A 24,208-nucleotide genomic window follows, 5' to 3' on the forward strand; every position below is an offset into this window, starting at 1 on the left:
TGGCTGAGCTGGGACTCGAACCCTGGTCTCCAGAATCATAGTCCAGCATTCAAACCATTACGCCATGCTGGCTCCCATACAAGCATGGAAGACTTTTTAAAGTTTTTAAGCAAGTAGAGAGTCCTCAGAAATTGTTTCTGGGATCAGAAATCTAAACAAGAATAAAAGAACAAGAAATAACAAGATGATAATCAAAAAGATAACAAGACGGATGTCAGAGAGATATAAGCTGTTGTGTATTAGAACAACGAGCTCTGTAAAAATGTAAATAAAATGTCAGAACTGGGCAATTGTATATACAGTCCTCCCTCAGTTCTCATGGATATGGTATCCACGTCCCTTGACTATTTGCAGGTGGTGAATGGAAGGGGTTAAAATGGGGTGTGTGCCTGTGGCACACACCTGCACACCCCCACGAAGGCGCGCCTCCATTCAAGGCAATAGGACTTGAATAAGTGCAATTTTCCATTTTGGGGGGGCGGCGGGGCGGAACGGAACAGATCCCCTGTGAAAACGGAGGGAGGACTGTATATATAGGAAGGAGAAACAAAATCATTGGCTTAAAAAAAGAAGAAGGAAAAATTGATGAATAAACTAATGATATAATTTGCATTACAGTAGTTTCAGTTTAATATGTTTTAATTTGAAAAGCAATTGCAGAAAAAGACAAGAAATAGCAATGATTAATTACTGATAGAAGAATACTTAAGAAACAGTAATAGCGACCACTTTGGAGATTGGAAGTCCTTCTTTTAAATTTGTAGGTGTTGCTGTTCATGATTTATGTATGTTTCTTTAAATGTAGGCTATGGTTATGTATTTACAATCGCCCCTCCAAGTCTGTGGACTTGAAATGCACGGACTTGGAAATCCGTGGAGGGGCAACCGCCATTAACCTTAATGGGGTGTGTGCCCGTGGCATGCACCCCACATGCACACGCCCCATTCAAGCCTATGGGCTTGAATATGTGAAAGATTTTGAAGCCTCGGTGGGGGGGGGGTCTGGAAAGGATCCCCTGTGAGTTCAAAGGGGCAACTGTATATGTTTTTAAAGCAATAAAGGGTTTATTTTTTAAAAAGAAATTGGGAAGGGGCAAGGCAGTGGTCTCCTGGGGGAGAGGGGAAGGGGCTCAAGGGTCCCTTAGGGATCAAGGGGGCTTTTCCTGCTCCTCAGCCATATCACTACCTTTTTTATCCCCCCACCATCCACAGGTGCTGGCAGAGGTTCGGACCCTCCGCCTGCCGCCGCCCTCACCCAAGCACCGCCTGAGGCGCGGCTCATCCCGACGCTCCGGCTACGCTTTCTCGCACCAGTATGGCTTCGGGGCCCTCATAACCTCTGGGCGCAACATGTGGCCCCGATCCCCCTTCAACCTCTCTGGCTCCTTTTCGCCAAACGCCCTCCGGCGCCACAAGTGATGCCTAAGCAAGGAAGAGGAGGAGGATGAGGATGAAAAGCAGCAGCTGCAATGAGGACCAGCCAGATCAGGGCCAGGAGGAAGGGTGCGTGCAGAAGGGTCCATCGGGTTGGAACATCCTAAAGACCTCCACTGTTGGGACTGTGCAGAGGAGGGCAGCAGCCACAGTGCAAGGGGGCTGGATAGGGCCCCCTGGGGACAGCAAGGAACTGGCCACCTGGACAGAGTTGTGCCCCCAAACTGGACCACCTGGCCCACCCCCAGGGATCCCTCTTGGCCAGACTGGTATGGACCCAGGTGGACAAATGGACAGACGATCCTCATAATGCTCCACTGTGGTAGTGGCATGGAAGGAGATGCAGCCCCTGGACTACCCTATGCCACTGCCCCACTTTCCCCCTGCAAAACCCCTTTGTCCAGACTGAGTTCCCCCCCACCATCACCCAGGAGCAATGAAGCAGTGGAGCAGAAGCAGCCTCCATGGGGCTCCAGCCTCAAGAACAGAGGGTTGAGGGGGGGAGGCTTCCTTTTGTATGCACATTTCTAATAAAAGAGCTACTGAAGGAATGTCGAGGCTATCCCCACGCAGTCTCTGCTTCTGCTCCAAGAGGGTAGCAGAGAGAGGAAGCCCTACCTGGCCTGGGGGGCACCCACCATTGCCCACGGGGGACTTCAGCTGATATTGGCTTGACAGGGCCTGGGCCACTAGAAAGTGGTGTGTGTGTGTGTGTGTGTGTGTGTGTGTGTATGCAGCTGACTCCCCCCACCTTTGATGGGACTCACCTTCTCTCCTTTATAGGAGACTTGTGGTCTCACTGCCCCCCTCCCAATGTATACATGCACCAGAAAAATGACAAATGACAGCCACCCATTTCTCAGCTTGAAACCTCTCTCTCTCTTTCTCTGCTTTTAAATGGAATATGCAAAGAGATATTGCAGCCCCTTTGAGACTTATGGAAAGAAATGCATCCGAGGAAGTACACATTAGTCTGTAGAATCTGCAGAGATCTTGTTGCACCTTTAAGACTAACTGCAAGAAAGAGGTTGGCAGCATGAGTGTTAGTAGACTAAAGTCTACTCCCTCAGATGCATTTGGTAGATTGGAAGCCAAGACAGACTAATGCATCTAAGGAAGTAGACTGAAATCTATGTAAGTTCATGCTGCCAATTTCTTTCAGTTAGTCTCAAAGGTGCTACAAGATCTCTCCACGGAAAGAAAGAAGTTGGCAGTATGAGCATTGCTAGACTTAAGTCTACTTCCTCAGATGCATCTGGTGCAGCGGAAAGCCTCTCTGTTTCTGGCATTCGACCATTCTCCTCACCTGCAGGTTCCAGCTTCCACTGCCTTTGTCCAGCAATGACAAATTGAATTTGAGTTGACATTCTCACACACTAATGGCATATTAGTATGTGGAGAGATCTTGTCGCACCTTTGAGATTAACTGAAATAAAGAAATTGGCAGCATGAGCTTTTGTAGACTTCAGCCTACTTCCTCAGTCTGTCTTGGCTTCCAATCTACCAAATGCATCTGAGGAAGTAGACTTTAGTCTACTAACACTCATGCTGCCAACTTCTTTCTTGCAGTTAGTCTCAAAGGTGCGACAAGATCTCTTCGCAGACTGATTCTACAGACTAATATAGCTATATCTTTGAATTCTTTTAAATGGAGGCTGTCTCTCCTTCCTTTGCATGCAACTCCTGCAGACTAGAATTTCCCCTAAAATAGCAGCTCTGCATCTCTTCCTTCCCTCCCCCAAAAAGTCAGGGAGCCACTCCCTTCCCTGGCATGAGAATAGGGTTTTAAGAATCCCATCTGTCCTGTTGACAGGACAATGGCTGGTCAAGTTATGGAGAAATGGCCACCTTCTCCTGTAAACAAGCAGCCTTTCGGTGAAGGTTTGGATCTGGACCTTTTTCTCTCCCCTCCTTCCCTGGATTTTGGGCATTATTCCCAGTGAAGGACTGCAAAAGCAGCCGAGGACAGATGGGTCAGTTGGGAGCATGGTGCTTCTCGGAGCAACTACTCTGGCCACCAACACTGTATGCTCCATCCACTCTGCAAATATGGCCACGCTTTGCCCCACGTTCTTTGAGTGCTCCGTTACTTTGATGCCCTTGCATAGTGGCCAAAATCAGCCTCAGCGAGGTAGTGGAGAACTTACACATTTGAACCTTATGATGTACAGAAATGAAGGAGTCCAGGTTTTGTTCCAACTCCTTCAACACATGCTGTGCCAGCATCAGCTGAATTGGGAGTGAATGCGCCAAGTGTACCAAATGGAGCATGGAGTAATCCATCCATATTATAAAAACATTACAAAATGGATGGATGTGAGTCTGCAGATGTGGTCTTTGAACTGCATTTGGTCTTTGTGGCTGAAACCGAGTAATCGGTGGTCCACCCAGAATGAAGAAATGGGCATAAGGATCTCTCATATTGAATGGATTCTCCTCTGCACTCACCAGAGAATGAAATGATGGTTAATTTAACAGAAATTTTAATTCTTGGGAAGTGCAGCAGATCATAGAATCATAGACTGCAAGGGCCATCCAGTTCCAACCCCATTCTGCCATGCAGGAACTCACAATCAAAGTATCCCCAACAGATGGCAATCCAGCCTCTGTTTAAAGACCTCCAGAGAAGTAGACTCCGCCGCTCTCCGAGGGAGTCTGTTCCACTGTTGAACAGCTCTCACTGTCAGGAAGGTGCTCCTAATGTTGAGGTGGAACCTCTTTTCCTGTACCTTGCATCCATTGTTCCATGTTCTAGTCTTTGGAGCAGCAGAAAACAAGCTTGCTCCATCTTCATGGTGAGACCCCTTCAAATACTTAAATAGGTCTATCATATCACCCCTTAACTGTCTCTTCTCCAGGCTAAACATACCCATATCCCTAAGTCATTCCTCATAAAGCATGGTTTCCCTCGCCATTTTGGTCGCCCTCCTCTGGACATGCTCCAACATCCTTTTTGACTTGTTTCCCCCAGAACTGGACACAGTAGTCCAGGTGTGGCCTGACCAAAGCAGAATAGAGTGGCACTATTACTTCCTTTGGTCTAGACACAATATATCTGTTGATGCAGCCTAGAATTGCATTGGCCTTTTTAGCTGCCACGTTGCACTGTCGACTCATGCTCAACTTGTGGTGTACTAGGACTCCTAGATCTCTTTCACACGTATAAGTCTCCTTAAGCCAGGTGTCCCCCATCCTATATCTATGCATTTCATGTTTCTGGCCTAAGTGCAGTACCTTACGTTTCTCCATGTTGAAATTCATTTTGTTGGCTTTGGCCCACCTTTCTAGTCTATTAAGGGCCTGTTACAGACTGCCAAAATAAAGCTGCTTCGGGTCTCTTTGGAGGTATGCTGGTTAAATGATGCATGCATCCTAAGAATCCGGAAGCTGCACCAAAGCTGCACTGCAGTGCTTAGGAATGGAGTGTGGCTTTGGCTCGACCTCCAGACTCTTAGGACCCATGTATCATTTAAATAGCATACCTCCAAAGAAATCCGAAGCAGCTTTATTTTGGCAGTCTGTAACAGGCCATGGTCTTGAAATTTGATCCTCTCCTCTGGGGCATTAGCTCCTCCTCCTAATTTGGTGTCATCTGCAAATGTGATGAGTACAAACTAATCCTGTATGGAATGAGAGGCTGACTGTTTTATAGTATAAAAACCTATCAACCTGACATTCGGTCCCTTGGGTGTGTGGATGCACCTTAAGCCACCAGTTGACTTATGGTGGACCCCATGAATTTCACAATCATCACACAGAGGTAAAAATTGGTTATTATGCAGTGTTAAAAATTTGTTTCAGAATATATTCCACCTTGCAAATTATTATTGCATCTGAGGAAAGACTCTTGGTCAGGGTGACCAGATGCCCTCACTGCAAAGGAGGACAAGGCACTGTGAAATGTAGGACATTCAATAAAAATGTAGGAGACACCTAACTACAAGCTCAATACACTCATAGAAATATAAATTCATGCTTCTTAGTCATGCTCAGAATGATGGGGGACATTCTGGAATTCCTCCTGGACAAAAAGTGGAAATGTAGGACGTGTCCTGGAAAAGGAGGACGCCTGGTCATCCTGCTCTGGCATGTGTTGCTCTTTCAAAAAGGAGGCACGTCCCTTTGGGTGCTACGAAGAGTGAAGTCTCTGCAAGGGAACTTTCTGGGCTGCGTTTGAGCATTGCTTTGCTGCCTTCCCTTTCAATCCCCTGCTTTAAGCGCCAGTAAAATGCCTATTGATTTGGCTTTCTGCTCCCAGCCACTGCACCTGCTGCTGCTCCCAGGCATGCCTGGCTTAGAAAGCAGCAGCCACTTCTTCATTAGCTGGCCAAGGGTTCCTTGCTGCTTGCTCTGGAAGGCCAGGCCATAGCTACCAACATAGCCCTTAAAATAGTTTCAGAGTAAGCGACTTTGCTCTTGGTCTAGCTATGAATTAGCTGCTATTATTAGCGGTGGACTGTATCTGGGGATATTATCGGTGGTCTCAAGGCTGCTCAGTTAATATTTATAAATATGCAGCTGTTGGGCTGGATTCTTTTTTAAGGTTTAAAAATGCATTTAGGTGATGCCTTTCTTTGTTCAAGTGTTTCGCACTCTTCTGGGCCGCAGGGGAAATATCCCCTTTGCTTGACAAAGACTGCAGAAGTAATCTAGTTTGGCACCAGTCTAACTGCCCTGGCTCAAGGCTGTGGGATCCTGGGATGTACCTTTGGAGAGCTATTCTCTGCTTTATCGGTTTTACAGGGTTATTTTGATGAGATAATTAGTCCAATCACAGTATATTATTTTTGTCTTATGACTTTGCAGATTGTACGCTATTGCAGGTTATGCGTTGATTTTATGGGGTCAGTAAAGTGCCATATAGATTTATGGCACTATATAAACAACAACAAATAATAATAGTAATAATAATAATTTTGCCTTTGCTGTCTGAGAGCTCTGGTGCCACAACAAACTACAAATCCCAGAATTCCATAACATGGAGCCCTGGCAGTTAAAGCAGTGTCAAGCTGCATTATTTCTGTAATAATAATAATAATAATAATAATAATAATAATAAATATTTATTTATATCCCACCTTTTCTGCTTTGAGGATTGAGGCGAGTAACAGCAAAGTTAATGCAATATACAACAATAAAAACAATAAGCCCCACAAGACCCTGGCCCAACCCTCCCTCCCAACTATAAAATTTAACAATGAAAGTTGTTTAAAACTACATAACAATATATCAAAATTAAAAAACAAACCACAAATAAGAAAAATAATAAAAGGAGGGGGATTCAGTTGGGGAAGGCCTGCTGCAAGAAAAAGGTTTTTGTCGCCTTTTTAAAAGCCTCCAGTGAGGATACTTGGCGAATCTCTTCCGGAGGTCATTCCAGGTTTTTGGAGCGGTGACAGAGAAGGACCTCCGGGAATTTCACCCCCAATCTGGTCTTTCTAGATTGTAAGAGGTGTTTCCCGGAGTAATGGAGTGTACGGGAAGGATTGTATGGGAGGAGGCGTTCCTTCAAGGAGACTGGACCCGGGCCATGTAGGGCTTTATAGGTGATAACCAACACCTTGTACTGAGCCCGGAAGCTAATAGGCAGCCAATGCAGTGATTTTAAAATAGGTGTAATATGGTCGAGCTTGGATTTTGCGGCGTCCAGTCTGGCTGCCATGTTTTGTATCAATTGGAGCTTCCGGACGTGGCACAAAAGTTGCCCCATGTAGAGCGCATTGCAGAAATCAAGGTGAGAGGTTACTAGAGCATGCATGACTGTTTCTAGGTCCCACTGCTCCAGGGAGGGGCGCAACTGGCACATCAGCCGAAGCTGAAAACAGGCACTCCTGGCTGTCACATCAATCTGAGAAGACAGCTGAAACGATGAATCCAGGAGCACCCCCAAGCTGCGGACGCAGTCTTTCAGGGGAAGTGTGACCCCATCTAGGACTGGCGAACATATCTCCATACCCGGATTGGGGTTACCTATCACGAGTACCTCCGTTTTATTTGGATTCAGCTTAAGTCTATTTTCCCTCATCCAATCCATTACCAACTTCAGGCAGTCATTCAGGGGGGAGATGCCCTCCTTGGTCACTGAAACAGTCCGAGACATGGAGAAATAAATGTGGGTGTCATCAGTGTACGGATAACACCCTGCCCCCTGCACATTAGACCATTTTGTAATGTGAATGTTGGCCTGGAAATGAGTGAAAAGTCAGAGTTTTGCTGCAATGGGACCATGGTTGCAGCAGTGGCTACCAATGGCAAAGTGAGTGGCTGTGTGCGGGTTGTCCAGCCTGGTCAGACTGACCTTTCACTCCAGTCTGGTCCTTCAGCCCTCAGCGTCCAGCCCACCCGTCCGCCTGGCCTTCTTCAAGGCTCTCATCCAAGGGTGGGGAGCAGAAAGTTGTCTGCTGGGACACAGGAAGGGAAGTCCATTTCCTTGTGGAAGGATGCAGACAGCAACAGCTCCATTGGGCAGGGAGCCCAGAAGCCAAGTATTTCTGACTCACTGAGAGAAGAGGGGGAGAATTGGTTGGGAGGGTGGGTGGTTGGGGAGGGTCTAAGCCCCCTTTCAGAGATACAGACTCACTTTAGAGGGGGCTGCAGGACAATCCCATTGAACAAACACCTGTACTGCAGCCACTCACTTACACACCAGAAGGTTGTTAGTTCAATACCAGCCAGGGCTCAAGCTTGACTCAGGCTTGCGTCCTTCCGAAGTCGCTAAAATGAGTATCCAGCTTGATGGGGGCAATTAGCTTACACTTTGTAAACTGCTTAGAAACTGCTTAGTTCAGTATGAAGTGGTATATAAATGAAGCTGCTATTGCTATTGGTATTGTTAACAACAGGTTACAGGTGGCCCTCTGTATGCATGGATTCTTTATCCATAGATTTATAGAATCATAGGCGGGATACAAACCGCCTCTTTGCGGTGTTCCCCCGCCGGCGCCATTTGCTCCGCGCGGGAGCTGCAGCAGCCAAACCGCGCGGTTCCCGCGCGGAGCAAAAAAGAAGCTCCATTTCGGAGCTTCTTTTTGTGGCGCCTCTATGATGTCGCGAGGCGCCGCTAGCGCATTCGTGACGTCATAGGCGATGCGACACGTCTGGACGCTATGCGTCCAGTACGTAAAGATGGCGGCGCCCATGTGGAAGGGGCGCCGCCATCTTGTACGTATTGTATACGTACTAGGGTTAGGGGGGTGCGGAAGCACCGGCCCTTCCTAACCCTAGTACGTATACAATACGTACTATATGGCGGTTTGTATCCCGCCATAGAGTTGAAAGACACCACAAGGGCCATCCAGTTTAACCCCTTGCCATGCAGGAATTTTCAATCAAAGCATCCCAGACAGATGGCCATCCAGTCTCTGTTTAAAGACCTCCAAAGAAGGAGACTCCCCCACCCTTCAAGGGAATGTCAGATTATCACATGGCGGGTAAGGACAGGAGCAAAGTGGATTGCTCTCATCCTTATTTGTGTGATCGGGGAAAATATTATCACACCCTGTGCGCAGCGCGCTTATCGTTCTCCCATCCATGAAATGTAATGGGCCCATCATTTGGTATTAATGGAAACTCCGTGTGATAATCTCCATTGGAACACTGTTGAAAAGCATGTTCCTCTTAATGTTGAGGTGGAACTGAGTATTGGACTGTGACTCTAGAGGACCAGGGTTCATAGACCCATAGAATCATAGAGTTGGAAGAGACCAAAAGAGCCATCCAGGCCAACCTGCTGTCATGCAGGAACATCCCTGACAGATGGCCATCCAGCCTCTGTTTAAAGACTCTACCACACTCCAAGGAGACATGTTCCACTATCGAACAACTCTTATGGTCAGGAAGTACCGCCTAATGAGGTGGACAAACCCAAATATCAATGTTTGGTAATATGCAAGAGTCAATATGTACATACAGATGGAATAAAAGATGAGAGTGAACCAAAGTACAAGCAGTTTATAACAGAGGCTTTTGGGAGAGTGGAATGCAGAAGGGGGGCAGATGTGAAGATGTAAGGTGAAGCATTCGTCCAGGCACCTAAACAGAACAAAGAGCCTTAGTAAAAGACTGATAGAGAATGTAATTTCACTGGCAGAAGGGCCTCTGAGTGCCAGCATAGGTGATAAGGGACAATGGGGTGTAGCCAAATGTATTTTAAAGTATATTTAAATGTATTCATGTATCTGGACTATGATTACTGGAAATGTATAGGTTTAGAGTGTGAAATGCCCAATGAGGTGATGAAGATGAGTTGTCTTTGTCTGTTTTCCTATAAAGGTAGCCTTTTCTTTGGCTCAAGGCCTCAGTTTTGTTGGAATGGGAATTCCACTGGGGACGGCTAGCTTTGAATAAATCTGAATTCTCAATGAAATCTGGGTCCTCTGCCTTACTCTATTCTGTCAGAAGCTTTTTAAAGCCTATCATCCACAACTAATATTAAGGTGGAATCACTTTTTCTGTAGCTTGCACCCATTGTTCTGTGTTCTAGTGTCTGGAGCAGCAGAATACAAGCTTGCTTCCTCCTCAATATGACATCCCTTCAAATATTTAAACAGGGCTATCATATCACCTCTTTTTAATCTTCTCTTCTCCAGGCTAAACATCCAGAGCTCCCTGCGTCATTCCAGCTTGGCTATTGGAAACCCACTGGGGTGACCATGGGTGAGTCACACTCTCTCCCTCAGAGGATGTCCATGGCAAACCCCCTCTGATGAAACTTGCCAAGAAAACCCCACAATTGGCTTGCCCTAGGGTTGCTTTAAGTTGGAATAGAGTTGAAAACACACAGTAACAACAACAACAAAGGAAATCTCAGAGGTTCATGACATTTCTTGGATTTGGATAAGAGACCCCCCCCCCCCCAAGGGTCTGCCTTTCCCATGGCATGCTAGTTGTAGTAAATACAACTGGGCAGGCGGCTGGGCAGTGTTGCTAAACTGAGTGCTGCCTGCAGCCGCCCTGAAATAGTTGTTTTGATCATGCTTGCGGCATGTTCTGCATTGCTGGCATTCCTGGGCAGTGGCCATGATGATGATGATGATGATGGAGGAGGAGGAGGAGGAAGAGGAGGGAGGCCTGGCCCGGCCCTTCCTGGAGCACAGCTGGCTGCTTTGCTTCCCTTGCCAGCAACAGGCGGAGGAGAGTACTGGGGTTTCAGGGCAGAGGAGTGTGGAATGTATGTGTCTCAGCCAGCTTTGGGACTGTGGCCTGGGACGGATAAGGAATGTGCCTGAGCTGCACACTCAGGGCGATGCCAGAGGCTGGGGCTTGTTTTCTGCTGCTCCAGAGAATAGGATACAGAGCGAAGGAGTCCAACTACAGGAAAAGAGATTCCACCTAAACTTTAGGAAGAACGTCCTGACGGTAAGAAGTGCTTGCCTGTGGAAATTACTGCTGCCTCGGAGAGGGGTGGAGACTCCTTCTTTGGAGGTTTTTAAGCAGAGATTGGATGGCCATCTGCCAAAGAGCAGGCTTGGATGCTGTATTCCTGCATGGCTGATAGGGGTGGATTGGATGACCCTTCGGGATCCCTTCCAACTCTAGGCTTCTATAATTTGGAAGAATTTCTTGACAATAATAGCTGTATGACAATGGAAGACATTGCCTGGGCACTGGTGGAAACGCCTTCTTTGGAGGTTTTTAAACAGAGTCTGGATAGCCATTTGTCACAGGGAGGGCTTGGATGGTGGATTTCAGCATGGCTGGGGGGGCTGGACTGGGTGACCCCTGGGGATCCCTTCCGAATCTCGGATTATATGATTAGGATGAAATTCCTGACAGTAATTGCTGTTTGACAGCGGAGGATGCTCCTTTGGAGGTAGTGGGGTCTCCTTCTTTCAAGCTTTTAAATAGAGTCTGGGTGAGCATCTGTCATAGGGAATTTTGGACTGGGTCTTCCCACAAGGTAGAAGGGTTTTTTGTTGTTTAACCATGGAAGATGGACTCCTTTTGAGAGTGGAGGGCTCTCCTTCTTTGGAGATCTTCCTAAAGATGACCACACTGTAGCTGGATGATTACAATATCTATATCAAGGGGAGTAATACTGCCACTCTATTCTGCCTTGGTCAGGCCTCTCCTGGAATACTGTGTCCAGTTCTGGGTACCACAGTTCAAAAAGGATGTTGACAAATTGGAATGTATCCAAAGGAAGGCCACCAAAATGGTGAAGGGCCTGGAAACCATGCCTTATGAGGAAAGATTTAGGAGGCTGGGAATGTTTAGCCTGGAGAAGAAAAGGTTAAGAGGTGATATGGTAGCCCTGTTTAAGTATTTCAAGAGATGTCACATCGAGGATGGAGCAAGCTTGTTTTCTGCTGCTCCAGAGACTAGAACACGGAACAATGGATGCAAGCTACAGGAAAAGAGATTCCACCTCAACATTAGGAGCACCTTCCTGTCAGTGAGAGCTGTTCAACAGTGGAATATACTCCCTCAGAGAGTGGTGGAGTCTCCTTTAGAGGTCTTTAAACAGAGGCTGGATTGCCATCTGTTGGGGATACTTTGATAGTGAGTTCCTGCATGGCAGGGGGGTTGGACTGGATGGCCCTTGTGTCTCTACCAACTCTATGATTCTATGAATATCTTGGAAGTGGCTTTTGTCTATGAGCTCCAGCCTGGCAGGGGGTTGGATTAGATGACCCCTGGTTTTCCTTCCAAATCTGTGATCCTGCTATGCCTGGGTGAGTGGCTGGGAGCACCTCCCTTTTGGCAAGGAGGCTGGAGGGGGCTGTCGCCATTGCCTTGCTCAGCATCCCAGCCACGCTGGCGCTGGCACGTGCCTTTGTGTGTGCATAACAACAGCTGCAAGGGACACACGTCAACACCCAGCGATGCTTTGAGAGTCATGGTGCTGCACACCCTTCCATGCTGTGAGGGATGATGCCTTCTCCTTATGTCTTTGGATTGTGTTTCCCTGCTGTGCCCTTTAAGTGTCTGTACATAATGGCAAAGAGAGTGTCTAGCCGTGTGGCCGTTCCATCAGACTTTGAAAAATGTGGCCAGATGTGTGAAGAGCACTATGGCATTGTGGGAGCTGCTTTCTTTGGAGGCTTTTAAACAGAGGCTGGGTGGCCAAATGTCACAGGGAGTGCTTTGATGGAGTCTTTTTGCACAGCAGAAGGGGGTTGGAATTGATATCCCCTGAGTGTCTCTTCCAACTCTATGATTCTAAGATTTTTATGCCTGGCCTTTGCAGAATTCAACTAAATTTACCCAATATTAGATGTTAAAACAGAAGCATCTTTCTGAGGTGCTTTTGTTGCCTATTCTACTATGGCTAAAGAGGGTTGAACTTTAATGGCCCGAGGGGGTCCCTTCCAACTCTAGGATTGTTTCATTGACGAAATGGCAAAGCTGTCATGCACTTCAGCAAGGAAATGTCAAAGACTTGGTCCATGTTGTGATTGTTTTTCACAACACCCCAGGCCACCCAGTAATGACTCCTGAGCAATTCAACTAAGACACAAATCTGTGGATAAAGACCACATTTTTCATAGGAGTGGAATATTCCTGTTTGAATGCCAGGAAAGGTGTTGCAGGAGTGGAAAGCAATAAGGGAGACAGAAAGGAATATTTAATGGCAACTTTAATGGATGGCAGGTTTATTGCTGGCTGTTAACTGTGCCAGCTGATGGAACATCAGCATCCAAAGGCAGTCTATCTGATGCTAGAAAATAACAGCCAGCAGTTGTACTTTATGCTTGCTGTACTTTATGAGTTTCCATCTAAGGGAAATGCAGCAAGAAAAAAAGAGTATGATGACCCAAAGCTTTTGCCAGTCTTTGCTTCCTTAATCTCTGGTTTGCACTTAAGAATTTGGCTTAAGAAACAGCCTGCTTCCATCTGAGGGAAATGCAGAAGCTGTCCATCCACCCTGAAAGACGATGCTGGATTAAATGGGCTGTTTGCCTGACACAGCAGAGCAAGGATGTACATTTTTAAAGTTAGCAAGAAGGAAGTGACTCAGGCAGAGAAGCCTTCTCTGACGCAGCATCTGGACTGTTTTGTGCCTCTAGGAAACAAAACAAAGGCAGAGGCTGGATGGCCATCCATCAGGGATGCTTTGATTGTGAGTTCCTGCATGGCAGAACAGGGTTGGACTGGATGGCCTTGTGGTCTCTTCTAACTCCATGATTCTGTGCTTCTGAGCAGGTGCAGAGTGCCTTCCTTTTACCACCTTGCATGAAAGCCTGGGCTGAGTGTGTCCAGTGACAGCAGCAAAGAGGCTGCCAGTGTCCCAACATCTCCCTGCACCCTTCTCACAGATGTCTCCAGTTTATATAATAGCATTGCAGCAATGGCCTTCCTGGAAGGGAATAAGCTGAGCTGCCCTGCCGATGGCCCAAGGGAGCCGAATTCTCTCTGTGTGTTTTCACAGGAGGTGGAGGGAAGGAGAAGGAGTTTGCATTGGGGCATGCGCTAGGAACCACTGCTGCTGCCAGGAGATCTCTCTTGCAAGGCCTGGTTAGCTGGTCTGGTCTGTTGATCCGGCCACGGCTGTGTAGGAAGAGCTGCGGTATCATCTCTGGCAAGGCTGAGTCAGGGCACTGCAGAGGCATCTCCTGGGACTGGGAGGGCAGAAAAGAGACAGCAAATCCTGGGCACCAGCCAAATGCTGCCTCCTCCTTGCCCCACTCCGACTGGGAAAGCAGTTGGAAAAGAGACCCACAGGTTATCCCATCTTAGGCTGTGTCTGAGCTCCATGACTGGCACTACTGTGCAAATGTTGTTCTGTGCTCTGGAGACTACAATCTCCAGCATGCAATGTGGATATGAGAGGTGGAGAAGAGTGCAACAAGCCTCGAAGATAATTCCCCAAAATGTTTGTCCAGAACACACTGAATCCCCCCAGATCACACGGAATATTCAGCCCCAATTCCCGGAAAATTCCCATAATGATAAAATGGCGGATGTTTTGCAAATAAACGTAAACATAATTGAATAAAAACAATTGTAACTTATTTCAACTCTCAAAATCACCATTGAACCAAACAAAGAATCTTTCAGTCCTTTTAAGATCTTTATTTTGACATGAAGGGGGTTCAGGAAGCTTTGTGCCAAAAAGAAACGTGTTCGGCTGCAACCGCACTGCAGAAATAAATCCACTTTGACACCCCTTTAGCTGCCCTGGTTCAGTGCTAGGGAATCCTGGGAATTCTAGTTTTCAGAGACATTTAACCTTCTCTCTCAGCAAACTCTGGTGTGACAACAAACTCCAATTCCCAGGATTTCATAGCACTGGGCCATGGCAGTAAAAACGGTATGAAACTGGATTGTCTCTGGAGTCTGGAGTGAAGATGCAGCCTGACTTGGGTCCAAGACACACTGCAGAAATAATCCAGTTTGAGACTGCTTTAGCTGCCCTGGCTCAGTGCTAGGGAACCCTGGGAAGTGTAGTTTTGTTAGAAAGAGCTCTGGTGCCACAATGAACTACAGTTCCCATGCATCTGAGGAAGTACGCTTAAGTCTAAGAAAGCTAGACTTAAGAGGGAGTCGGGGGCTGAGAGAGAGAGAGAGAGAGAGAGCTTCCTGAGGGCGGCGACCACTCTCCAGTCCTCTCTCTGATTGGCTGAAGACTGTTAATGTGGGACACTGCCAAGGGTTGGTAGCCAGCCTCGCTCTCAGAATCAGGGCTGGAGCTGACATGGGCCAAAGTCACCCAAAACGCACTGAAATAGAGCCAGGCACCCAAATCACACCAAAAGCTCTGAAAAGTCCCCGTTTCCGTGTGAAAGTCACCCCATTGGTTCTTCCGATGCATTGCATCCTGGACACTGTAGTTTCCCTGCATGGTTTGCACAGTGCCTCCTTAACGATGCACACACTCGGCTGCCTCCTCCTCCTTTAGGATGCTTTTGGTCCAGCAACCCAGCAGAGAGGGGCCCAGAGTGGGCTGCACATCTCTGCCGTGGGGAGGCTGAGCACCGGGGAGTTGGGGTGAGGCATCTGCCTCGGTTGCTCTGAACACAGAGGACTGATGGAGAGGCTTCTGCAGACTCCCCAGGTACACAATAACTTTGGAGATGAGGTTTAGCATGGTAAAGAACCAATCCATATGCTAAATGGCCAGCGCTGGGGGCAGGGGCTGGCTGAATCCGGCTGCTGTTTTCTGGTGTTTTTGTGCAGAAGAATAGCCATCTGGGAAGCTGATTGCAGGCACTGGGTCTCTGGGGAGTCATGCTTCCAGATTTCCCTACCTCTACCAGGCCAAACCACAGCATGGCTGTGTGGAAATTTGCACAAAAAGACAGATCACATATCAAGAAGCAGCAGTAAGGAAATGGCAGCACAAAAGCATCGAAGAGTAAAGCATATCAGGGAATCTTCAGGAATATTTGGACCTTCCCGAGAAGAGGCATAAGGACGGCCAGAGGCTAGTGTGATGGTTGCAGGGAACAGTTTTGGGGAGGAAAGATGCTGCAGAGCAGAACAGAGGTGGGGATGGGAGCAGGACAAAGGTTGCCCCCTGCCCTCCTCACTGGAAAGGCATTGGGGGGCTTCTCATGCCAATCTCTCTTGGTGCTTTGGTCCTGAAAGTCATCATCTGCCCCCCCCCCCCCTTTTGCCTTTTCCCCCTGAGAGTTGCCTGGTATGTTGTGGCTGTGTGTATCACTTTGGCTTCTGCCCAGCAAGTGCTGGTGCTCCATTTGCAAACTGGTTCCCATCCTCAAGATGGTATGCTCCTTCCTACCATGGTCCCCCTGCTCCTGAGACCCAGGCCCAGCCACCCCCAGCCAAGAGACTGGTAGCTCACTCTACTTGCAGTTTGCTCAAGTGCCAACAAGCCAACCCTTCCTCTGTTTAATTCTTCAAACTCAGTCCGCCCACCTGCCATGCCCCACACACAGGCTGGCAGGGTTGCCGTTTGCTCACTTGGGGGTCTGTGGCAAGACAGAAGCCCACAAAGTCTTAGTTGGCCATCATGTTGACCCTCTCCCCTGTCCATCTGTCACCAGAGCCTTTTCCTCTAATCCAAATAGTGATGGAGTGGGGCTAGCTGGTGGGACTGGGAGCAGAATGCTGAACTGAATGGCGGTTTGCAGAAAATAAGTCCTGGGGAGAGATGTGGGAGATACATGTGGTCATCAGAAATAACACTGTTGGGGACATGATTTGCAGTACTGGCTGGCCTGGCATCACCTGTTCCAGGGAAGTAGATGTTCATAATGTATTTATTTCATTGCCTTTTCTTCCAACAATGCATCTCAAGGAAGTGTTGTTGTTGTTGTTGTTGTTGTTGTGTCTTCTAAGTTGTTTTGGACCTATACCAGCCCTAAGGTGAATCTTCGTTGTTAACTGCCTTCACGTTGGCTTAGGCTTCATTCCCACTTACAAATAAATCAGTTTATGATCTGAATCGATGGATTGATTTGACAGCGGAGTGTGGTTAACACTACATTTACCCCAATCACATTTTTTCCTGTAAAATAATCCACTTGTCGTTTACATTGGCGAATGAATCGATTCAAAATGGATCCGCTTCAGCTGGCTGAAGGGTAAATTTAAATCGTCTCCAATCCGCATCTTGTTCACACTTGCACAGAATTGATTTATCAAAAAAGACGCTGAAAAAATCAGTGTCAAAAGGACACGTGTTAAATGGGTCTAGAGCATGCCTCCCCCCCTTTCTGAACTGCTTCAGAGGTTCGGTTCGGTTCATGTGTGAGATGTTCAGCCTGGAGAAGAGAAGGTTAAGAGGTGATATGAGAGCCCTGTTTAAATACTTGAAGGGATGTCATGTTGAGGAGGGAGCAAGCTTGTTTTCTGTTGTTCCAGAGACTAGAACATGGAGCAATGGATGCAAGATGGGGGATGCTTTGATTGAGATTTCCTGCATTGCAACTCTATGATTCTAACCAGGGTCATTTAAACTACTTCAAACCAGTTTACAAAGCGATTTAAAATGTAGTAGGAATGAGGCCCCAGAAGCATGGCAACAGTATGAATAAGGCCCCTCCAAGCCCCTCTGCCCTCAACTGCTCTGCTCAGGTCCAGCAAGCTCAGGACTGAGTTCATCCATCTGGAATACGGTCTTCCTCTCTTTCTGCTGCACTTCTCCTTTCCTAGCATTATTGTCTGTTCTAGTGAGTCATGCTTTATCATGATGTTAAGAGAAAGTTAAGAGGGGGCATGATAGCCCTGTTTAAATATTTGTAGGGAGGTCATATTGAGGACAGAGCAAGCTTATTTTCTGCAGCTCTAGAGACTAGGACACAGCAATGGATGCAAGCTACAGGAAAAGAGATTCCACCTCAACATTAGGAGGAACTTCCTGGCAGTAAGAGCTGTTTGAGAGTGGAACATGTTCCCTTGGAGAGTGGTGGAATCTCCCTCCTTGGATCTCTTTAAACAGAGGCTGGATGGCCATCTGTTTCAGGGGAGCTTTGATTGTGAGTTCCTGCATGGCTGAAGGGGATTGGACTGGATGACTGCTTGGGGTATCTTCCATCTCTACAGTGAGAGTTCCTGCATGGCAGGGGGTTGGAGAAGGGCCTCTCCAGAAGACCTTGGAGCAATCTTGGGTTCATAAAGGGAGATGTAAATTTACAGCGCTTTATAAATAAAGGATGATGATGATGATGATGATAATAATAATAATAATAATAATAATAATAATAATAATAATAATGTATATGTTCCTTCAAGTTGCCCTTAGACTGATGGCAAACCCATGAATTTCATAGGGTTTTCTTAGGCTGGAATCCTCAGAGGTGGATTTACCAGTTCTTTCCTCTGAAATAGAGCCTCCAGTGCTTGGTATTCATTGGTGGTCTCCCAGCCATGTTCGAACCCTACTTTGCTTCCAGAATGGGAACTAGTGCCATTAGGGAAATTATGCCCCATAACATCTAGGCCATTTCAAGTCCAGGCTATTTTGATTCATGGGGTTCCCATAATTGCACAGGCAACTGACTTACACACACACACACACACACACACTATAGCAATAGCAAGCACACTTCTATACCACTTGAGTGAACTTAGGCACTCTCTAAGCCCGTGGTTCCCAACCTGTGGGTCGGGACCCCTTTGGGGGTCGCATAACCCTTTCATGGGGGTCGCCTAAGACCATTAGAAAACACCTATTTAATTACAGTTATGAAGTAGCAATGAAAATAATTTCATGGGTTTGGGTCACCACAACATGAGGAACTGTATTAAAGGGTCGCGGCATTAGGAAGGTTGGGAACCACTGCTAAGCGGTTTACACTGTGTGTAAACCAATTGCCCCCAAAAGACTGGGTACTCATTTTAGCAACCTATGGAAGGATGCAAGGCTGAGTGGACCCTGAAGCCCTGCCTGGGATCGAACTCACAACCTTGTGGCTGCTGGGCTGGCATTTAACCACTGTGCCACACACACAGCTTAGGTCCTAAATACCATAAAAGTAGCAGATTCCGTCTGATCTTGGAAACTAAGTAGGGTCAGCCCTGGTCAATTCCTGGATGCAGGACCTCCAATAAACAGAAAGTGCTATAAACTATATTTCAGAGGAAGGAACTGGCAAAACCACTTCTGAGAGTCTTCCTTGCTGAAGAAAACCCCATGAATTTTAGGGGGTTGCCATAAGTCAGCAGGTGCATACATACACAATATAGCACAGAGAATACCCTAAACATGCACCAGATCCCTGATCTTGGAAGCTAAGGAGGGGTGACCCTGGTCAGTCCTTGAATGGGAGAGTGCCAGGGAATTACAGGTGCTGGAGGCTATATTTCAGAGGATGGAACTGGCAAAATCACCTCTGAGGAATCTTTCCTTTACAAAACCCTGTGAAATTCATGACTATAAGTCCACAGGCATCTTGAAGGTGCATGGACACACATACCTTGGATTCAGTCTCAGGAGAAAGGTGAGATATAAATTCAATCAGTCAATGAATCAGTCAATGAGAGGAACCTAGCACTGCCTACTTCTCTAGTGGGAGGAATCACTTTGCTGGAGGAGGTGGCTGAGAGTCTGTGCCAGGGGAGCACATTCCTCCTGGCAGAGTCCCTGCTCACAGCAGCCAAGGCCTTTCAGTGCCAGTCGTCCTCCCTCTCCTTTCCTCTCTAGACACTGGGCCCTTTCATTCCTCACTGACCGCCCAGAGGACATCTCTCTCCTCCTTTTCTCTCTGCCCTCAAACAGCATCAAAGGAAGGAACTCAAGAGAAGAAGGAGAGAAAGAGGGCAGAACCCTCTGCATCCAAGGCACAGAAAGCAAAGCCGGTTGGCCGCGGAGCCTTGCATGACGTAGGCCAGCATTGTGTTAGTGACCTATGCAGACATAAGTTGTGTTGCACATGCAGAATGTCTTTATTGTACACTGCACAATGGCCATATCCCACTGACAGGGATAGAAGTGGATGGCTGCATGTGGAACATGTACCAATGCACCTCAGGTGGATGTGCATGCTCTGTGATGGGCACCTTCTCCTTTGGCAATGAGGCATGAGGCCCCAGTAGGAAGCACATAGAGGCCCAGTGTGGAACGTGTACCAAAGAGTATCACATTGTGCTTTGCAACTGTATAATGGTTGCCATCCATGTGTATGTTACATACATACAGTGGCTGTTGGAAGATTTGCATTCTCTTTTCCCCTCCTTAAATAGATAGAATTCCTGCATGCAAACTCTCCTCCCTCTCATTAAAACTAACAATATGACTTAGGTCTGACAGGACTGGGACTGAGGGACATTCTCTCAATGATGTTCAATTGAGCTGTCCTGTTTCCATCTTCCTGTTCTCTCAGCTTTCTTTGGAAAGATGGTGAGATAAAGACTTTTTCTCTACCGTAACTATTCACTAGATAATTGTGCTATAGTTTCTATGTAAATATAGTTTAAAGCCATTAGAAAACTTTTGCTACTTGTGTTGTTTTTGTGTCAGTCTCAGTTCTTAGGGAAGTATAGTTAGACAAAAGCACATTTCTGCTACTCTGCTGTTTTAAAGCCACACTATAACAGTCTTGGGTTTCGTATTTTTGATATTTAAATATTTTTGTTCCCTAAGCAAATGCTGAACCCTTAGGAAACTTAAACTACCCCACAGTGGCATAAAGGCTAATGAAAATGGCACCTAAATCCACCAACAGTAATTTATGCTTTGCTGAGGGGATGTGGGGTTTTGGTCATTCTCCCATCCAGTGAAGGCTGTAATGGAGCAAACCAGCAGTCTCCTGGTCATGCCTGTCTTCTCTGAGCTGCCTTTTGCCTTGGTGAAAAAGCATGTTCTTCTCCCTTGCCAGTTTCCTGCATCTGAGACAGAGGCCAGGCTGACAATGGTCCAGGGAACGGTGAGTCCACCATCCTGGGACCCAGGTGCCTGTCTGCCAGAGAGCTGCCCACATCCCCTCTGGAGCTTCAGCCTGCTGGCAAGGGCATGAAACAAGTGTGGCATCTGATGAGGGGTCTTAGAAGACCACAAGCTAAGCAGCAGTCAACAATATGTTGTTGTTGTTGTTGTTGTTGTTGTTAACTGCCTTCGATTAGACTTGACCCATGGTGACCCTGTCAATGAGAGTCCTGCACATCACCATGTCCTCAACCACCCTGCTCAGGTCTTGTGGATTCAGGACCATAGATTCTCTGATTGAATCCAACCATCTGGTATATGGCCCCATAGAATCATAGAATTGGAAGAGACCACAAGGGCCATCCAGTCCAACCCCATTCTGCCATGCAGGAACTCACAATCAAAGCATCCCCGACAGATGGCCATTCAGCCTCTGCTTAAAAACCTCCAAAGAAGGAGACTCCAATACACTCCGAGGAAGGAGTGTGTTCCACCGTTGAACAGCTCTTACTGTCAGGAAGTCCTTCCTAATGTTGAGGTGGGATCTCTTTTCCTGGAGCTTGCACCCATTGCTCCGTGTCCTTTTCTCTGGATCAGCAGAAAACAAGATTGCTCCCTCCTCAATGTGACATCCCTTCAAATACCTAAACAGGGCTATCATATCACCTCTTAACCACCTCTTCCCCAGGCTAAACAAACAGTCATGTCTTCTCATGATATGGCCTAAATACGACAGCCTCGGTTTACTCACCTTTGCTTCCAGGGAGAGTTTGGGCTTGATCTGCTCTAGGACTTATCCGTTGGTCTTTTCAATGGTCCATGGTCTTCTCAGCACCCTTCTCCAGCACCACTATCTCAAATGAGTTAATATTCCTCTTCTCAGTTTTCTTCACTGTCCACCTTTCACAACTGTACTTAGAAATGGAGAAGCCAATGGCACAAACAATCCTAACTTTGTGGAGTCGAAGGCTTTCATGGCCGGCATCCATAGTTTTTTGTGGGGTTTTCCAGCAATGTGGCCATGTTCTGGAAGAGGTTCTTCCTGACGTTTTGCCAGCATCTGTACTTAATCTGTCCAAAGGAGGGCGACTAAAATGGTGAAAGGTCTGGAAACCATGCCCTATGAGGAACAACTTAGAGAGCTGGGGATGTTTAGCCTGGAGAAAAGAAGGTTAAGAGGTGATATGAGAGCCCTGTATAAATACTTGAAGGGATGTCATATTGAGGAGGGAGCAAGCTTGTTTTCTGCTGCTCCAGAGACTAGGACCCGGAGCAATGGATGCAAGCTGCAGGAAAAGAGATCCCACTTCAATATTAGGAGGAACTTCCTGAGAGTAAGGGCTGTTCGACAGTGGAACAAACTCCCTCGGAGTGTAGTGGAGTCTCTTTCCTTGGAGGTCTTTAAACAGAGGCTGGATGGCCATCTGTCGGGGATGCTTTGATTTGGATTTCCTGCATGGCAGAATGGGTTTGGAGTGGATGGACCTTGCGGTCTCTTCCAACTCTATGATTCTATGATTCTAATGATACATCTGTAGATTCTCTGTGGCCATATCTTGGTTGGTTTTTTTTATTTCAGCTGTAAGCCTGCCTTTGTGCCATCTCTTGAGTGGTGATCAAATAAAAGACCTCAGGCTGAAGAGAATCATAGTATCATAGAGTTGGATTGTGTTTCAAATTGCCAACAGGGCTATTATATCACCTCTTATTATGCTGGCCCTCCCTGCTGTGCCCACCATTTATAATCAATTGAGGATACTTTATCTGGTTTGTCTGCCTCCCTGAACGTTAAGCACTATTCTATTGATATTGTAATGGATCTGGGTGGAGGGAGATTTGTGTGAAGGCTCTCTTTCCTGGAGCCTCTCCCTGCTGTCAAGCTCTTTTGGTCTGAGGTTGAATCATATATAGAATCATAGAGCTGGAAGAGACTTCAGGAGTCAAGCAGTCCAACCCTATCCTGCCATGCAGGAACTCACAATGAAAGCATCCCTGACAGATGGCCGTCCGGTCTCTGTTTAAAGACTTCCAAGGAAGGAGACTCCATCGCTTTCCGAAGGAGTGTGTTCCACTGTTGAACAGCCCTTACTGTCCGAAAGTTTCTCCTAATGTTTAGGTGGAATTTCTTTTCCTGTAGCTTGCATCCATTGCTTCATGTCCTATTCTCTGGAGCAGCAGAAAACAAGCTTGCTCCACCTTCAATGTGACACCCCTTTAAATACTTAAACAAGGCTATCATATCACCTCTTGTCTCTTCTCCAGGCTAAACATACCCAGATCCCTAAGTCTCTCTTCATAGGGCTTTATGGTTTCCAGCACCTTCACCATTTTAGTTGCCCTTCTCTGAACATCTTCTTGCTTGTCCACATCCTTCCTGCATTGTAGTGACCAGAACTGGACACAGTATTCCAGGTGGGGCCTGACCAAGGCAAAATAGAGTGGCATAATGACTTCCCTTGATCTAGACACTATACGTCTATTGTTGCAGCTTAGAATTGCATTGGCCTTTTTAGCAGCTGCACCACACTGTTCACTCATGTTCAACTAGGACTCCTGGTTGAGAAAAAAGGTTTGTAGAAGGACGTCTTCACAACAATAAAAACAACAGAAAGAGGCCCAGACAGTGTTGTGTGCAGTTGTTTGAGTGTGGGACTATGACTCTGAAGCGAGTGTCTTGGCAGAAGACTGAAATGTAGGACATGTCCTGGAAAAGAGACCTTACTAAAGATGGATCTCAGCTCCATCTCCCCTTGACTGAAGTGGGTTGCCAAAGTGGGCCATGTTTGTTGTCCTTGTGTGTGTGTGTGTGTCTATGCACACAGCTGTGCCCCCCAAAGTCAAGGGGGTCCCTAAAACTATAAAAGTTGAAGCATCACATTCAGAGGTTGCCCCCCCAGTATGGATTTTGTCCCCTTCCCACCGCTGAAATGTCCCTTCCGTCCCCAAATTTCTGGCATTGTGGAAAGTCAGGTACTTTTAATGGTTAGGTGGTTGTTGTTTGTGTGCCTTCAAGTCCTTTCTGACCAAAGTGACCAGACACATCCTCCTTTTCCAGGACATGTCCTCCATTTCTGCCTTCTGTCCAGGAGGAATTCCAAAAGGTCCTCCGTTTCGAGCTTGATTTATAGCAAGGATTTATATTTATAGGAGTGTTCTTAGCTTTTTATTTGGCCGTGTCCTCTATTTTTCTTCATTGTCTCACATTTTACAATGCATCGTCCTCTTTTGTGGTTATGGCATCTGGTCATCCTGACTTAGTGACCCTAAGGTGGATCCATGGGGGTTTCTTGGCAAGATGGGTTTGCCATTGCTGCCCTCTAAGAGTGTGACTTGCCCAAGGAAGTCGCCCAGTGGGTTTCCATGGCTGAGTGGTGGATTCGAATCTTGGTCTCCCTGAGTCCCAAGCCAACCTTCCATCCACTGCACCAAGCTGGCTCCCTGCAATTTGCCTTCCGGGGAGGCTCCCTTTACCTGTGGCCCCCTTGCGTTTGCTGGGGGATTGGT

General features: G+C 47.0%; 2 protein-coding genes across 6 annotated transcripts in view; both read left to right on the forward strand.

The window, feature by feature from the left end:
- The window catches only part of LOC149324280 (phospholipid-transporting ATPase ID-like), a 100,354-nt gene extending 98,377 nt beyond the window's left edge, over nucleotides 1–1,977 (forward strand). For all 4 annotated transcript variants that reach the window (XM_089498349.1, XM_089498357.1, XM_089498339.1 and 1 more), the window contains one exon: nucleotides 1,213–1,977. In XM_089498349.1, coding sequence (XP_089354475.1) covers nucleotides 1,213–1,419 — 207 coding nt within the window. In that variant the 3' untranslated portion in view covers nucleotides 1,420–1,977. The remainder of the gene's footprint in view (nucleotides 1–1,212) is intronic.
- An 8,606-nt stretch (nucleotides 1,978–10,583) lies between these two features.
- The window catches only part of RUSC2 (RUN and SH3 domain containing 2), a 69,340-nt gene continuing 55,715 nt past the window's right edge, over nucleotides 10,584–24,208 (forward strand). For both annotated transcript variants that reach the window (XM_089498373.1, XM_089498380.1), the window contains exon 1: nucleotides 10,584–10,791. The gene's annotated coding sequence lies outside the window, so the exon portion shown is untranslated. The remainder of the gene's footprint in view (nucleotides 10,792–24,208) is intronic.

This window comes from Sceloporus occidentalis, unplaced genomic scaffold (assembly GCF_023333645.1).
Source record: "Sceloporus occidentalis isolate IW3139 unplaced genomic scaffold, rSceOcc1.0.p SCAF_1, whole genome shotgun sequence".
NCBI lineage: Eukaryota > Metazoa > Chordata > Lepidosauria > Squamata > Phrynosomatidae > Sceloporus > Sceloporus occidentalis.